The following is an 18661-nucleotide window of genomic DNA, read 5'->3' as shown; positions in this document are numbered from 1 at the left end:
ACTATGTTCAAGAATGAAGAATGCTATTTACTACGTACAAACTACACACGCAAGGGACGCTGGTCCCTACGTTGCGCAAAAATATAATAATAAAGTTTGATGCTCATCTAGTTCTTCTGTTGAAGTGTCATGAAGTCAAGTTTAATTAATATTTATAGAAGGTCAAAATTTTCGAGTTCGTTAATGAATTACAAACTATTGTAGAGTCGGCTCTACATTCGCACTCAAAAGGTGGACATAGAAAAAAATGTGAATACGAAACCTCCATAGGTTCATGACTAATAAATACGCTATGTTTTAAAAAACGTGCTATAAAAAAAGGTCTTTATAACGTGTATGTATTTACAAAAAATTCAGACGACCGAAATGACCATGGTCGTTAGAGATTATTCAACTCGATTCATACAAATATTTATAACTCATTCATAGTCTAAAATACTTTTTTATAAAAATATTTAAGACAAAACAGTAATTTTTACAACACTACAAAAAGATTTTTGATTTAAGTGCTTAAATGTTAAATAATTTATCGTGATGCTTACATATTCAATTAAGGATTAATAAGTAATTAACGTTTTGCAAACAATAGCCATTCAAAGTTATGAGTACAAATTACAATTGCTTTTACCTACCAACATCATAAAACAAAATACAATACTGGTTATATGCCCATATAAAATTTTCAACTTTATCAATAAAATAACACCGTTTATGACTTTTTTTTGATGTGTAATAAGTTTCCAGTTCAGTCTTTTCTGAAATGAAAATCTACTATATTTTATTCGTACTATTCATGCATATATTTTCTTATGTGAATGCTGTAATTCCAACGTTATCTGTACATAAAAGTAAGTAATTAATAATAATAATAATCGAACTTTGACATATTCTACTGGAATATCTTATATATAAAAATGAATCGCAAAATGTGTTGGTAAGCGCATAACTCGAGAACGGCTGAACCGATTTCGATCATTCTTTTTTTATTATATTCCTTGAAGTACGAGGATGGTTTTTATGTAGAGAAAACGTAAATATGTACCACGGGCGAAGCCGGGGCGGACCGCTAGTTATATATAAAAACCGGCCAAGTGCGAGTCGGGCTCGCGCACAAAGGGTTCCGTAGCAGCAAATATAATAAATTACAGTTAAATCAACCTATCTCAAAAACTATAAGAGATACTTTGATCAAACCAAAAATCGTTGAAAGAGTTAATTAGCATGCATCACCTCTATTTTTTTTAGAATTTTATACCCCGTAGTTATAAAAATAGAGGGGGGGGGACATACTTTTTACGACTTTGAGAGCTGATATCTCAAAAACCGTTCACTTTAAGAAAAATGTTTTTTAGAAAACTTTATATCATTTTAAAAGACCTTTCCATTGATACCCCACACGGGTATGTACATCGAAAAAAAAAATTTCATCCCTCAGTTACATGTATGGGGGGCCCCACCCCCAATTCTTTTTTTTACTATTTAGTGTCATATTTTTGTAGCGGTTCATACAACACATATTCCCATCAAATTTCATCACTGTAGTACTTATAGTTTCCGAGTAAATCGGCTGTGACAGACGGACAGACGGACAGACGGACAGACGGACATGACGAAACTATAAGGGTTCCGTTTTTGCCATTTTGGCTACGGAACCCTAAAAATGATTCGCAAAATGTGTTGGTAAGCGCTTAACTCGAGAACGGCTGAACCGATTTCGATAATTCTTTTTTTATTGTATTCCTTGAAGTACGAGGATGGTTCTTATGTAGAGAAAACGTAAATATGTATCACGGGCGAAGCCGGGGCGGACCGCTAGTTTTATTATAAAAATATTTAATTTTTAGTTGATAGTAAAATAATAGAAAAAAAGCGACAAGACACTTTAGAAATATGTCGGATATTTAATGAGCAAAATGAATTGCTGCAAAAAGCATCGAAAGACGATATTAAAAGCACAAATAATAGATTCAAAAGAGATTTAGTTCCCCATGACGTAGGTAATCCTCTTTTAAATAGTGAAGATTTGAGAAGAGTTGAAAATATAGTAGACAAACTGTATGACGATATGGAACAAAATGGACAAAAAATAATATACCGCCAAAGAATCTTGAATGACACACAAGAGATCAAGGTAAAATATAATATCCAAGCCGGTAATAACTAGATAATAATAGTTACAACTGGTTTTACTTCTTCATATTATAGTTAATAAACGCTTATAATATAATATTTTTAATATCTATGAGATCATATTACAAGGCCACCATAATTTGTTTAAACTTTAAATATAGTGTATGGTTTAACAATAGAAACCATACCATTTGTAAGTACCCTGCACTATCGATCTTTATAGTATTTTTTCATAATTTGTTTTTTTTTTCCTTCATATACTGTTTAATAATTCACAGGAAACTGACTTCCGAGACACATTTTGCGACAAGATCGAAAGTCACGGCCACAACTAAAATACTATAATAACCTACATCATGTGCATTACATTTTTATTCATTCAAATTATTTTAACATATTTTTTTACCGAATTCAATAATAACTGCATACAACAAAACATCTATTATGAAATATGTATATTGTACAATGTACATGCTATTAAAAATAATAAATCACCTTTACTTGCCAGCTAGAGTTCGCATTTAGCGATAAGGCCGCCCACTTCACATTTCTTAGAGTGTACCTACTTGTGCGATGTGAATTTTTTTATTTGTAATAAAAAAATGATCATTCAGTCATACATAGAACATACATTTGACGCATACACCCACGTGTATAACATTTTAACGAAATAAAAATAAAACAAAAAGTATATAATAATTTTATTATTTTCACAGACTACAATAAAAAATAATCGACGTTATAACTTCGCTCCAGCAAAACTGTTAGGTCCACTTGAACCAGAAGATGTCAAAGAAACAAAACAATTAGTAGAAGTAAATACTGACTTGGACTGGATTAAGAAATGGCATCACGGCATTGTACCATACTTTATTGATTCTAGTTCATATGGTACGTATTTGAAATTTTAGAGACATAATAATATTAAAAAATCAATTCACTTTGCATATTTTTACATTTAAACTTAATTTTTAACTTAATCCCCCCCTTCCCTCTCGGACACTGTGCAGTACAGACGTGTTTCATTCTCTGAGTAATTTGTATTTTTTTTTTTTTTTTTTTTTTTTTTGTACTAAAATTAAATTGATTTGTGAGTTTAACTTAAACAAAATAATAGGAGCTCATAAAAACTAAAGAGTTCGCATTGGGGTAAACAATACGAAGGAATTGCCGCTATTTCCTTCATTCATCCAATATACCGAACGTGTCACAAATACCAGGAGGACATAACACGCAAGGAGCCGCTTGTTGTATTTCTATTGTACGCAGCTTGCGCATGCGCTGCACACATAACGTGCTCCAACTACCACCGTAATTCAACGACGAGTACTAGGAGCGCATCAAACGCAAGAGCTAAGTGGTTGTGAAGAACGGGACGACACGCGTGCGACGAGGACAAGTTACGTGAGTGACTCATCTTTGTACATCACTGCAAAACAAATCCTTCGCTCGATCCGATATATTAATAAGTTGTTAAGTGAATTTCAACCTTGTACCGCACTCACACGAGTTAAAACTGTGTACCGTCAGTAATCGTAAACTTTATTTATTCGCAATTATGTCTGTGCAACGTTCACCACCTGATTCCTTGCATACACCAAATACTAATTTGCAATACAACTCGGATTCAGCTCTCAACAATTCGTGTATGCAACAATCGGCGGACAACTACTTTAATGTAACGAAGCGTCAAAGCGTTCCTATGCGGAACTTCCCGTTACGTCATCCGCGTCAAATTCCGACATAAAATCCATGTTCATCGAACTTAAAGAACAACAAGATATGAAATTCGAATCTTTAAATAATGTTTTGACTACTATTATGTCACAAAACCAGGACATACAAAAATCAGTAGAAACGATTTCGGGACAACATCAAGATTTATTGTTTAAAATACACGAATTAGAGCAAGAAAATAAGGAATATAAGGATCGAGTGGCTTCCCTGGAGTTGAAACTGGAACAACTGGAAAAGTCGGCCCATTGTACTACTCTTGAAGTGAGGAACTTACACAAACAGCCAAATGAGAATAAAGAAACTCTTACAAATATTATCTCCAACATCGGTTCGACATTAGGCGTCGATTCGCCAATTCAAAATTCTGAAATACGTGAAATATTTCGTACAAGGTCAGACACTGTATTAGTGGAATTTACAACATCTTTCCGTAAGGAATCCTTTATGTCGAATTTTATAAACTACAATAAAAATAGGCGCCAAAATAAAGAATCCCTATTGAACACTGAGCATATTAACTTACTAGGTCCATCGCGTCCTATTTATATTTCCGAGTTCTTATCTAGTAAAATGCGAAGAATTTTTTACGTTGTGCGCGAGAACGTCAAAAACAAAAAGTTGTTTGCAGCATGGACCTCTTACGGAAAGATTTATATTAAAAAAGATTCGAATTCGAAACCCATACGTATTGTGAATGAAATTGAACTAATTCAACAAATAGCATGACTATATAATGTACGCATTATAAATTTCAATTTATTGTTACGCATTACACTTTATATTACTCTTTATTTTTATATAATTTTTTCAACTTGTTCTATACCTATATGCGGACCAAAACACACAACTACTTATAAACAACCATTATACATACAATTAACTCACTACACAAAATACACAAAATTCAGCTACCCACACACATGCTGCATTTTATACACATCTACACTAAATATAAATATCATACCTATTCCTATAAATAAAACATCCCATACAATTATTATCAATATCAATTTACTATTTTACTTACTAATTAAAAAACAGCTAATAGCCACTTGCGTTTATGATCAGAGTTTATATTATTATTTTTATAACAATAATTATTATAGAATTAACGTGCCACGGTGTTGCCGTCGACACGTAATTTTACCCCGTTTAATATATAACTTAAAATGATGCCAATAGTTGAAACCTTAAACTCTGATCTAGATAATATACAAGTGGCCAATTCTATAATATGCGACATAGATAACATTGATAAACATCTCATAAATTCTAATAGTAAGCTCAATTTGAATATCTTGTCACAAAATATACGCAGTATTAACCGTAACATGCCGAATCTTATAACATTTCTCCAAAGATCTAATATTTCGTGGGACGTACTTGTGTTATCGGAATGTTGGCTGTCATCAACTAGAAACATCCCAAGTCTTGATAATTACCATTACATTTCTACATCTTCTCAAAACACTCAAAACGAAGGAGTAGTTATTTATTACAACAAACACCTCATTGTAACGCACGAGGAACCTTGTCTTAGTGATACTAACTGTTTATTATTGTCCGTAAATTCAGAAACTTGTATTATTGCAATATATCGCCCGCCGAGCCAAACGAATACATCGAAATTCATAAACTCTCTAGACGTACTCCTCACTAAACTTAGTTCTTATAAAAATATTATATTGTGTGGGGATATTAATATAGATATCTCATCAAACACAACTGATAAACGGGCATACGATTACCTTAATTTACTAGCTGGTCATCGCATCTTACCTGCCCACATTGTGCCAACTCACGGGAGGACTTGCCTCGATCATGCTATGATCAGAACTAATCTAAAAGCTACTTGCTTTATAATTGAATCATCTATCACGGACCATGAGTGTGTTGCCGTCAACTTACAGCAAGTAACATCATCGTTCAATAACTCTAATAAATCGTATCTTGTTGATTTCTCGGGCCTTGACGCAGACTTATCAAATTTTAATTTCAATTATATTTCTGAATTTAATGATGCTAACCTTGCTACTGATCAATTTATAAACAGTTTATCAAGCTTCATAATTAAAAATACTCGTACTTTTAAAACTCCATTACGGCAAAGAATACGTAAACCATGGATAACTAAATCACTTTTGCGCGTGATGCGAAATCGTGACAATTTACATAAAAAATTAAAGCGGAATCCTAATAACGAAACGCTAAAAGTTACTTATCATCGCTATAGGAACTTTTGTAACGCTCTATTAAAAAAGGCAAAACGAAACTTTGAAAAACAGGAAGTCCAGAAATATAAAGGAAATAATAAAAAAATATGGGAATCTATAAAATCTATTTGTAACTGTAAAAAAACATCAGTTGTTAACATTAGCTTAGGGTCTAAAAATCCTGTCCAAAGTGCTAACGATTTTAATAATTTCTTCGCTAACGTTGGTGCTGAATTGGCGGATAAGATAATCAGCTTGAATCAAAATTCACATCCAGTAACTGATTCATATTTATATCCAAGTTGTTCATCCTCTCTTGATTCACTTGTCTTACTTCCCACTGATAAAGAAGAAGTACAAAATCTTATTAATGGTTTAAATAATGATTCTCTCTCCGGTGTTGACTTTATTTCTGGAAAAATTGTTAAGAGGTATGCTAACTTGTTGATTCCACCAATATTACATATCTGCAACTTGAGCTTGGTATCAGGTATATTCCCTAACGCTTTTAAAATAGCTTTAATAAATCCAATACATAAGGGAGGTGATAGAGACTGTGTGAATAATTACAGGCCTATATCAATATTGCCCACATTATCCAAAATTTTAGAACGCCTAGTAAATAAAAGATTAATTGGTTTCTTAGAGTCAAACAGTAAGCTTTCTTTAAATCAATATGGGTTTAGACGCGGCAAATCCACTAGTGATGCTGTCCATGAGCTAGTCAACTCTATCATCAATAATTTAGATAAACATAAAAATTGTTTAACGATCTTTCTTGATTTGGCAAAAGCATTCGACACAGTCTCTATCCCTCACCTATTAGATAAACTAGAAAGTATCGGTGTACGTGATATCCCATTAAAACTAATCAGTGACTATTTGACTGATAGAAGACAACGTGTCAGGCTAAATAGTGATGCAACTAGTGATGAACTATCAGTTAAATATGGAATTCCTCAAGGAAGTATACTCGGGCCAACGCTTTTCTTAATTTATATCAATGGCTTGTGCAACCTCAATATTTCCAATGGTAAAGTCATCACTTTTGCCGATGACACTGCCCTTTTCTTTGTTGGCAATTCATGGGAGGAGGTATTCAATTACGCTCAACAGGGATTTAATAGTGTCTGTAACTGGCTACAACGCAACATTCTAACGTTAAACGTTACGAAAACAAAATATATGGTCTTTGCACATAGAAATAAAATGCTTCCATCTACATCTTTTGCTATTGCAGCTCACTCTTGTTCTTCCATTCTTCCGAATTGCCAATGTCCAATACTCGAGAGGACTGAAACTATTAAATATCTGGGCATAACTATTGATCAGCTCCTATCTTTCAAACCACACATAAATATACTTGTAACAAGACTGCGTAAATTAATTTACATTTTTAAGGGCTTAAGACATATAGGAGATCACCAAGTCATTAAAATGGTTTACTTTGCCCTTTGTAGCTCTTTAATAAATTATTGTATCACATCTTGGGGCGGTAGTGCTAAGAGTTACCTGATAGAAGTTGAGCGTGCCCAGCGCTCGATCCTCAAAGTTGGTGCTGGCCTCCCTTACCGTTTCCCTACCACCGAGCTTTACAAAAAGTGGGACTTACTGACGGTTAGGCAATCATTTATACTACAGACAATCATAAAACAGCATTCTCAACTAGTCTTTGACAAAAACCTACATTCTAGCCAGCGTCGTAAAGATAAAATATGCCCGACCTTACAATTCAAAAGTTTTCACTCACACAATTTTTTCTGCTTTTTGGGACCTTTTCTTTATAACCTAATAAATAAAGCGTTAAACATATATCCTCAAAATAAATATAATTGTAAATCAGCCGTAACTAATTATTTGAAAACCCTAGATTACCAACAAACTGAAAATCTTTTAAATATAAAAAAATAAAAATATAATTCACTGTATTAACATCTTATTGTGTATGACACACACACTCACAAACACAAAAACGCACGCACACACACACACACACGCACACACACACACACACACACACGCACACAAGTAGACGCACACACAAACACACACATTCACACACACTCACACATACAAACATACATTTACACGCGCACACATACATGCAGACAAACACTCATTAACACACTGGTCACGTATATAATTTTAAGTTACTATTTAAGCAGAAGTAGATTTAAGTTCAGTCTATGTTTTTGTTTTCCTCTCCTTATTGTCGATTGATATTTAGTTATTGAAACTTTAAATGTATTTTAGTAGTGCTATCCGCGAGGGGGGCTAGTGATCTGTACTACAGGTCTTTCTAAGACCTATTTCAGACACTAGTCCTTCACAACGAAAATGCTACACGTTTACATATTTAGTTCCATTGTAATAGTTTTAAGTTGTGAAGGCAAATAAATGAAATTTTATTATTTTATTATTTATTATTATAATCATATTAAAGGTTAAATGAAAAAGAAATGAAATTTTTGAACAAAAAAAGCATCGAGATTATTGAGATTCTCTTTTTTTAAGACTATCTCAATCATTAATGTCATTGCTTTTTAATTCATCACCAATATCGCATCATTTTTTGTTAGGATTTTGGAAACTTTTTAAATTTTTACAACATTATACGTCATGCAGCCACCATGTTCAGCAATACCGTATTCATGTTTTGCTTAATCAGACATCTAAAAAATGTATTATACTAAAAAAAAGCGAACTAATTGTAGATGTACAGCTTATGGAAACGATAGTAAAAGCCTTTGACTATTTCGAAAAGGCTACCTGCATCCGACTACAGCGACTACGGGAGCGGCCGGTGGACAAGCAATCACTGCAAAGTGTAGAGTGGCTATACATCACCAATCCTTCTGGAATAAAACAGTGTGTGCATAGCAATGAAAAGAAACCTAATAACGGTGTTCAGGTAAATTCCCTGTCCCTATGTCCCTATGTCCCTTTGTACGCTTAAATCTTTGAAACTACGCAACGGATTTTGATGCGGTTTTTTTTAATAGATAGAGTAATTCAAGACGAAGGTTTATATGTATAATAACATCCATTAAATAGTGGAGAAATACTGTTATTTTTGAGATTTCTAATGTGATTTCGTAAAAAATTACATTTTTTCCGCTTACATTGCAAACGCAGGCATTGCATTGAACCCTACGAGTTTTATCAAAATAATGTACTCAGTATTATACACATTGAAAAGGTCTACAGAAAAGTCCGCGATGGTATATGACTATCTCTTATGGATAACCCACAATAACTTTTTTTTGTCATTTACTTTTTACGACAAATAATGGCTAATTTTCGAAGCTATTTTAACCAATACAGCATTAATCCTTAACCAATTAAATACCTTGAATACATTGTTCATTTAATATAGATCTATATGGCCCTTTACACCGTATGATTTAAGTGAATATTTTCGAAGATATTACAGATTTAAAAATTGCGGGACGTAGCGTTTGCGGCGGTACCGGCCGGCCGCCCGGCTATATATTTTATACCCGTGCGAAGCCGGGGCGGGTCGCTAGTTTAAATTATAATGAAATATGTATTACATGAAACGATCTAAAATAATAATATGGGTGAAAATCGTACTTTAAGTTCAAATTAAAGTAATGAAAGAGACAAAACGTAACTTACGTTTTTGGCCTTACTCATAATTTGAAAACCGATAGCTAATAAGCATAGCATAAGCTTGAAGTTGATTCTTTCGAGGAATTAGCAATGCAAATTATTATCTCAACTCATTCACTCATCATTATTATCGCAACTTTAATAATTGCTCTAGATGGTTGTCTTCGGGTATGACTGCATGTCCTTGGGAGAAATAGTTCATGAAGTAATGCACATATTGGGATTTTCTCATGAACACACCAGACCCGATAGAGATAGATATTTAACAATAAAATGGGACAATATTAAACCAGGCAAGTAATTTTCCTGTGTAATAAATTATCCTGCAAGTTGATTTAATTGAATGCATAACAAATAACAATGCATGATTTTATATAACTCAGTGCAATTGAATGATTGATAAAGTAGGTGTGTCGTACACGAACGTAAGATAATTATAAATAATATAAATTGTAAGTATATAAATAACTCTAAATAGTATAAATCCGATGATTTTTATGCATAGGATACAAAAAGTATTTCTCAGTTCGTGAAGAAGATCCTCTTTCAAGTTTGCCGTATGATTACGCAAGTGTACTCCATTATCCCTCCCGGGCATTTTCTAGGAACGGGAAGGTTACTATAATGACTGAGGTAAAACCCTTGACATTGTATAAAAACAAAATATAATCAAGTATATTTGAAAATATGCATTTGAATAATTACAGAATGGCGTTAAAATTGGACAAAGGGAAGCTTTGAGTGAAACAGACGTTGAAAAGGTGTCTATGGTTTATAGTGCGGAATGTACAAAACGTAATAAAGAATATCTTTTAAAGACATGCCCTAGTGTTATACACCGTACCCCAGATAAAAATACTGTAATTAATGAAGAAATCGATGAATACTTCAAGGAAAGAATCTGGCCCTATGGCATTGTAAACTATAAAATAAGAGATGCAATGGAATTCAGTAAGTAAAAAAGTAGTACTTAAAATGTAACATCTGCGTGCAATATTTTGCTTATTTTTAAAATAATTTTAGCTACTGAGGAAAAGGAAAATATACAGGCGGTGCTAAGACACATCGAAAAAGAGACATGCATTGAATTTAGAAATTTAAATATGAATACGGATTCTCCAGAAAAAGATGAAGATGCAAATGAAAGTGACGAAAATGTAACACCAGCTGGTCATCCGCTGCAAAATCAAGAAGTTACGATTGCAAACAATGAAAATGAACATTTGTCAGACTCTACACTTGCACCCTTAGTTGAATCTGACTTTTCTAATACAACTCTCAAGGAAAATACTACTTCAGTGCAATTAGATGCTGAAAATGAAATTGTTAACGATGATAGAACAGACGAAGTAGTTGTTCTATCAAAAAGTCAGTAATCTATCAATTTAGATTTATCTCTCTATTAATGTTGATGTTTTAATTCTTGATATTGTTTGATAAAAGGTTTTACATAGAGTAGTTACGTTTCAGCTAAATTCAATAATCGAGTAAAACGTAATGCAAATGTTTCATCACCGCTCAGACGACACGCCGCGAACATTTTAACGCTAGTAAGATCATCGGATCCTGGATGTGATTGTCCACCTTCAGGAAGACCTAACGGAAATAAAGTAGGTTCTTTACTGCAATAATTACCTTCACCTTTGCCAAAAGGCGAATTACGTTAATACTTGTATCTATACAAAAGTTTATAATTTCTTTCAGGTATTAATGATAAACAATGACTGCTTTAATTCCGTTAATGACTTGTTACATTTATTTGTTCACGTTCTGGGATTGGACCATCAACACAACATGCATGACCGAGACTATTTTCTTAAAATAGTGTGGGATAAGCTTACTCCAGGTTTGTTTACATTTTGTTTACAGTTGAAATTACAAAGATATCAAGCGAGATTAAAAAGTTGTTATTGAGCTTATGTAGAGCTAGTGCAAACGTGCAATATAATATAAAAGTGGGCAATAAAACTAAAGTGAAATAGTTTTACTAGTGAAACTTATCGCCTTATATCACACTTCCTTACGTAATTTATGTTTTGTTTGTTTGTTTCAAGTAACTATAGTATCATACATTGCTGGTACATTACTAATATCAGAATTTAATATAATACAATATGTTTGCAAATTATTTGTATAATTGGTTAATATGGTTATTTTATAAATTACTAGCGGTCCGCCCCGGCTTCGCCCGTGGTACATGTTTACGTTTTCTCTACATAAGAACCATCCTCGTACTTCAAGGAATATAATAAAAAAAGAATTATCGAAATCGGTTCAGCCGTTCTCGAGTTATGCGCTTACCAACACATTTTGCGATTCATTTTTATATATACCTAGCGGTCCGCCCCGGCTTCGCCCGTGGTACATGTTTACGTTTTCTCTACATAAGAACCATCCTAGTACTTCAAGGAATATAATAAAAAAAGAATTATCGGAATCGGTTCAGCCGTTCTCGAGTTATGCGCTTACCAACACATTTTGCGATTCATTTTTATATAAAAGAAGAATATATAAGATATTTATATATTTTATTCAGAACGTTACGGCCAAGTGAGTTACATTATTACATAAAGTAATAAATAAAGAGACACATAATAATTATATACAGTAGGTATTAAACTGAATACCTTCTGAAGTGTGCCTAATAATACAGCAGTCAGCACTCAGCAGTGTTTCCTAAATCCTTTTGACTCGCGCGCAAAGTCGACAAATTAATAGGGAGCAGACAGCAGTGGTGTGGCAGTGGGCAGGACGAGGAGCATGACATGACGTGTGGCATGACGAGTAATGTTGCCACTTGCCACACTGTCTCTGCCTCCTTTCCTCGTTACTTCCCACGCCACTCGTCGAGTGTGTGGCAGGCGCATTATACATGAACTTATGAAAAATTTAATATTTTCAGATATTAGAAGGGAAATGGCTAAAAAACTTCCTCATGCAGCTTCAGCGGGTTTCGCTTACGACTATCAAAGCGTCATGCATTACCCATGGTTACAAATTAAAGATGGTGTTACCAATATCATGTATCCAATTTGGGTAAGAATTCTTTTAAAATATAAAAAAGTAAAAAAAAAACACGGTTAGTCGTTTCGAACACTTTATAGCAAGCGTGTTTCGCTCGTAGTAGTTCGTCGTTCGTAGTAAGTTTCGTTCAGCTTGTCCGCGATGGACAGGCTGAACGAAACTTTGCGACGATAATAGATATTATGTTAATATGTGAAAAATCAATAAAGCATGCTTAAAATTTTACACATTTAAAATGAAATTTTATTTATTTGTTCAACGTTAAGAAATTTGAAAGTAACTATAAGTTTTATGAATCTAAGCATAGGATTTATCAGAATTGTTTGTTTCAGAACGATGGTTGGGCTATGGGCCACTGGCAAGGCCTCAGCTTTACGGACGTTCAGAAACTCAATCTTATTTATAAATCACAATGTGCGGAAAGAAGCAAGAGTGTGTCTGCGAAAAAATTTAAACGACAATAAATCTTTTTAAAAAATAAAAATATAGAACTTTTATTAAAAATAACTCCTTATACATACGAGTGGCAAATACTCTACTTATAAATACTATAATATTATAAATGCAGAAGATAAACAATTATATTCCGTAATACACAACAACATACAGATAATATACGCATTGAGTAAACGTGGGTAAAGGGAAAATCGACATTTTTTATTGAGAAATACATATTAGAATTATTGAAGTAAGAGATAAAATTTTCGATCGAATCCACGGGGTGAAAGCTAGTACTTGCCTTACAAGATGAAATGCCTACAGGTAAAGTAGTAAAGACCAGTAAAATTTTAGGAAACTTAGTAAGTATTAATAATACGAATTATAACTCAATTATACATTTTTAAAAATTAAATGCGAGAAAAAAAATGTCATTATAATAATAATAATAAACACTTTATTGCACACACATAACAAAACAAAGAAAAGTAATACACTCAGAGTTATATAGAGATGCGGTACAATATAGGCGGCCTTATCGCTTAGAAGCGATATCTATCATTATAATATTAAATGCAGATTTATTGGGCGCAAGTATTTCATAAATTGAAATTGTTATTTTATTACAACTTTTAAGACCTATCCTTAGAGCCATCTTGAACTTTGTCTTGATCCATGTTTTCTTCTTGATCTTGGTTTGCCCTTTTTTCTGCACTATGTTCGTGAACTTCATTGTCATTTTCACTAACTTTGTCACTTACATTAGCATCATGAGACTTCTCATCATTATCTCCCAAACTGTCTTTCAATTTCTCTTTACCCTCTTTATGTTCAGCAGATAATTCTTCGGCTTTGTTATTATTACTGACATTATCTTCTTGTACATTGTGACTAGCATCCTCTACTGAGCCCTCAAGTTTTTTATGAAAGGCATTTTTACAAGAATCTAATAAATCGCCAACTTTTCTTTTATTGCACTCGTGTTCAAATAACAGACGGAGTTTCATCTTATCTAATTGTGATAACTCTTCCGATGGATTTATCATTAATCCAGATATCTAAAATTAAGATAATTATAAGCATATTTTGATATTTGTCACGACATAACCTTAGATATTAATAAAAAATTATACATCTTTCTGTTTTACTTTTTTATTTATGAGGATTTCACACCATTACAACTTTACAAGCCCTACAGTTTTATGCCTTCACGGCTCATACATTTGTTTTGAAATCCTACCAGAGTCCAGATGTCAATGTTCATGATTATGCACTCTCCAATATATTACATGCTTAAAACAATGCTTACCAAAGGTACGATGGTTGGCTGCCCATTGCTGCTGAACGCGCGGTCATGAAAGTGCATTATACTCAAGGGATCATACTCTGCCAATACTTTAGACACATCTTGCGGTTCAATTCTATAAAGTTTACGACGTTCTGGAAATGGGTATTTGCTTATTAATGTGCCTCTTTCCCAAGAACGAAAATATAATCAATTGAAAAATTTTTTACAATAGTAGCTCTCTACTACTGGATTAAAACGTAATTGTAGGTTAAATGTAGCTAGGTATATATAAATGCATTTTCTATTACCTGGGCGAATGTTATTCCAAAGAACTCGTATATAGCGTTCTCTATGAGGATGCGTGACTTCATCCTTCAATCCAATACCGTGAAGTAAAGCATGTAATATTTCGTTTTCCTTGAGACAATCATATCCTAGTACTAAAGTCTGACAAATAATTTTTTAGTAGTTTAATAAACATCTTAATAAGCAAACAGAATAGTACAATTAGGTACCTAAAGTAATAATTTGAAACGTACAATTTCCCCATCGTCGTGATACTTTGCTTCGTGAACACATTCTCTTTCTCTCTTAGGATTAGTTATATAGATCCAGGATATGTTATGAGGTTTTTCGGATAGCGAATTAAATTTTATACAAGAGGCGCTCTCCAATATATTTATAACCGACCGTAGACGTCCAGCTATGATGTTATCTGTTGAAAAATGATCATCCTTCAGAGCATTATACTAGTAAGTATAATTTATACAATTCATGGTAAGCTGCAGTCGTCAGAAAATATTATTTGTCTTTGTAATCCAATAGAAAATGGGACCATACGGAAGGCACTGGCTTTCAAATAAAAAAAGATTTTTCCAAATCGGTTCACCCTTGTAAAAGTTTTTAACAAAGCCAAAAAATAGAGTCAAAGAAAAGGCTTTCTCCTTTTTTTAAGTATATTGTGAAGATTGCAACGTCAATTGTTACACAATAACACTAAGGTAACGTATTTACCGTAACTTTGGCTATCTAAATAGTACGATACAACCCCCAGCGGCCATCGGGAGCCTATCGCTTCTTGTACTTTAAGGTCTATATTCTTTTGAAAACTCATTAGCTTCATTGGAAGAGACTTAGTGTTTGAACCTGAAATAAATCATTGTATAGCGATATAATTATCCAAATACTGCGCCAATGTACAAATTAAAGAAAACTGAGTCTTATTTATTAATTTTAAGAGTCTATTTTTTATTACAGAGCCAGCAAAGTACCTGTAACACCACTGACCATTTAACATCACATAGTTATACTTACTGAATTACCAGCTCTACCATAAAAAGGAAAACAACGAAGAGGCTTATTGGTGTGCGAATCAGCACACCGCATTTATAGATAACTTTGTTTTTACCGCAAAAATAATCATCATCAAGTTCACATAGCCATTCTCTGTGATATTTTATTTTTCATGTATTGGTTGTTAAGTACCGCAATAAATAATAATATGTAAAGGTCATTTATACATTTTTATTCAGGATGTAAATTAGACATAGTTACCGTAGGGAAATATTTTCTACTTACTGCTTATGACGTTAACGTTAGGTTTTTGATATAAAACTGCAAATAGACAATAAATTAACAATTAAAGTTAGTATGTATCATAGTTCTATCTACTAGATGTCTAGATCTAGAACAAGGCATTGCCATTAAATATCTATGTATGTACATACAACACGTATTTTTATATTTAAATATATTAAATACCATATTCATCTTGCTGTATGGTTTGAATGTTTGCACTATTACATAAATGTACTTGAAGCAATGCTACTAGAAAAACATACATGTTGAGCTATATTTTTATTATAGCCTTTTCTTATCGACAACAAACTTATAGGCTAGGTACGTAACAAAGAAATAAAATATCTAAAATAAATAGTATGTCTGATTTATTTTTATTGCAATATAACAATAACAAATTTTATAGTGACCGGATTATAACACTTTTAACCAAATTTGTATTAATTCATATTTCTTAAGTAAATATTATAGATTCTACATGTTATTGGAAAATATCTAAAAGGTATCGTTGCATAAGTAGGTACCTATAAACTGTTGAATTTTCAAGTAAACTCGAAAATTTGGAGAACCAACTATGTTTCATTTGTAAGCTCAATGGCCTGCGCAGACTTTCATGTCTGCTAAAATAGATCACTTACAACAGTATCGAGTTACGCAAACAAGGGATTAAAAGTACCGCGTAGGTACACGTGCTTTTCTCCGCACACCTGCACAGTGTGCGTTGAATCCAACCACAGGTTGAATCCGTCATCTGCGCAGGCAAAATGCTTCCCATTTCCCATTTGACCTATATTTAAATGCCCTCGGCTACTCTCGCTTGGTCAAAGAAAGTTAACGGTTATGTATGAACATTGAACATGTCATATTTTTTACTGAGTGATTCAAATGCTTATCATGATGGACCTTCCCATCACATAGGAATGAGATGTTGTTCCGCGGTAAAAATTGACTAATATCACTGTCTAGTTTAAAAACTGTCTCCAGATACGGAAATAATAGGTACCATTAAAAAGCTCCTTTACGACGTGACACAAAGACAAACTAACAAAAAAAACATACTGACTACTGTAGCTTTTTATTCTGTAGCCTAGCGATAGGATTCTACGTAGAGAGATAATTAAGGTTGTTGTAACTACTTGCTACTCTTTACCGCGATGAAGTATTTCCATGGGAATTTTAGAACACACGGGTGAATCCGCGAGTAACAGGTAGTTTACTTTTCAATAAAGAAACGAATCTTCAATGGCGGCGCTTATCATTCCCTCTCGCTTACACTCGGCCGTACGGCACACTGTGTTTCATTAGATCAAAAAAATTTCCCTGTGCTGTTTATTGTATTTATCGATCAAGGGATGTATTTACAATGTAAGAGTAGAACACCCACGTGTCAATTTCTTATACTTTTTTTTTAATAAAATGGCAAACTTTAGGTGAATTTTTCATGAAAAATATTGAAATGTATTCTGAAATCGTAACTGTCTAAGATATTTATTTTAAATAAATATAGACTTATAAAGCATCTTTGGGCGCATATTATCCAGTTTTTATTTTTGGAAAACTACCTCCGAATACCGAGAAATATATTTTTTTCAGATTTTCGTTTTTATTTTTTTTCTCCCTAAAAACGCAAAAGTGCGGCTTGTCACTAGCATAGAATTATTGCTCGTAATATGGCCTATCACTCATAAAAAAACCACACCGCACTATTGCGGTTTTTGGGAAGAATACGACATTTTCAAAAAGGTCAAAAAACACAACATAGGGTTGTCGCAAAAAGGTAAAACAAGTTTATTTTTTCTTCTAAGTGTGGATATACAAGGAATAAAAAGAGCTGATATAACTTACATACTTATCACATCGCAAGCTTCTTCATCGAAAAAAAAAATCCTCAAACACTTGCTTATAAAGTATAAATAAAAAAAAATTAAAAAAAGGTTTTCCAAGCAGGTCATTAGATTTCATGCCTAAATATCTCATTTATTGTAATATGGTAAAAAATATATTACAAAACAAAATAAAAAGAATGATGGTCAAATTTATTGCCAACCCTTACACTATATTTAGAAATTGGATTCCTTCTAAAAACCGCAATAGTGCGGCGTGGTTTTTTTATGAGTGATAGGCCATATTACGAGCAATAATTCTATGCTAGTGACAAGCCGCACTTTTGCGTTTTTAGGGAGAAAAAAAATAAAAACGAAAATCTGAAAAAAATATATTTCTCGGTATTCGGAGGTAGTTTTCAAAAAATAAAAACTGGATAATATGCGCCCAAAGATGCTTTATAAGTCTATATTTATTTAAAATAAATATCTTAGACAGTTACGATTTCAGAATACATTTCAATATTTTTCATGAAAAATTCACCTAAAGTTTGCCATTTTATTAAAAAAAAAGTATAAGAAATTGACACGTGGGTGTTCTACTCTTACATTGTAAATACATCCCTTGATCGATAAATACAATAAACAGCACAGGGAAATTTTTTTGATCTAATGAAACACAGTGCGGCATGCCAAAAAAAATGGAAAAATAAAATCACTAAAATGTATTTGATTTTCCCTATAATAGTTTTTATCATAAATTTACAATGACAATTGAAATGTTTTTGCGAAAGTAA

The 18661-nt window shown here is 32.9% G+C and overlaps 2 protein-coding genes across 2 annotated transcripts; one reads left to right on the top strand and one right to left on the bottom strand.

Annotated features, from left to right (window-relative positions):
- Window positions 1–70: 70 nt before the first annotated feature.
- On the top strand, window positions 71–13201 carry LOC149478785 (uncharacterized). Its single transcript, XM_089708709.1, has 12 exons — window positions 71–848; window positions 1845–2131; window positions 2847–3021; window positions 8795–8991; window positions 9868–10006; window positions 10219–10346; window positions 10421–10664; window positions 10737–11081; window positions 11184–11323; window positions 11418–11559; window positions 12616–12749; window positions 13070–13201. The coding sequence occupies exons 1-12, from the start codon at window positions 761–763 to the stop codon at window positions 13199–13201; spliced, it is 2151 nt and encodes a 716-aa protein (XP_089564835.1). The 5' UTR covers window positions 71–760.
- A 606-nt stretch (window positions 13202–13807) lies between these two features.
- LOC149478784 (zinc metalloproteinase nas-4-like) lies at window positions 13808–16306 on the bottom strand. The gene is made up of 7 exons (XM_089708354.1): window positions 16225–16306; window positions 16042–16077; window positions 15478–15609; window positions 15003–15178; window positions 14772–14910; window positions 14485–14615; window positions 13808–14233 (listed from the first exon to the last, which is right to left on the bottom strand). The coding sequence occupies exons 1-7, from the start codon at window positions 16304–16306 to the stop codon at window positions 13808–13810; spliced, it is 1122 nt and encodes a 373-aa protein (XP_089564480.1).
- Between the last annotated feature and the right edge of the window lie 2355 nt (window positions 16307–18661).

This window comes from Colias philodice, chromosome 21 (assembly GCF_061535455.1).
Source record: "Colias philodice isolate Cphi_HAF_F1 chromosome 21, ilColPhil1 Martin Lab GWU primary, whole genome shotgun sequence".
Lineage (NCBI taxonomy): Eukaryota > Metazoa > Arthropoda > Insecta > Lepidoptera > Pieridae > Colias > Colias philodice.
Note: the sequence above shows the minus strand (reverse complement) of the source record. Positions and strands in the feature narration are given on the sequence as shown.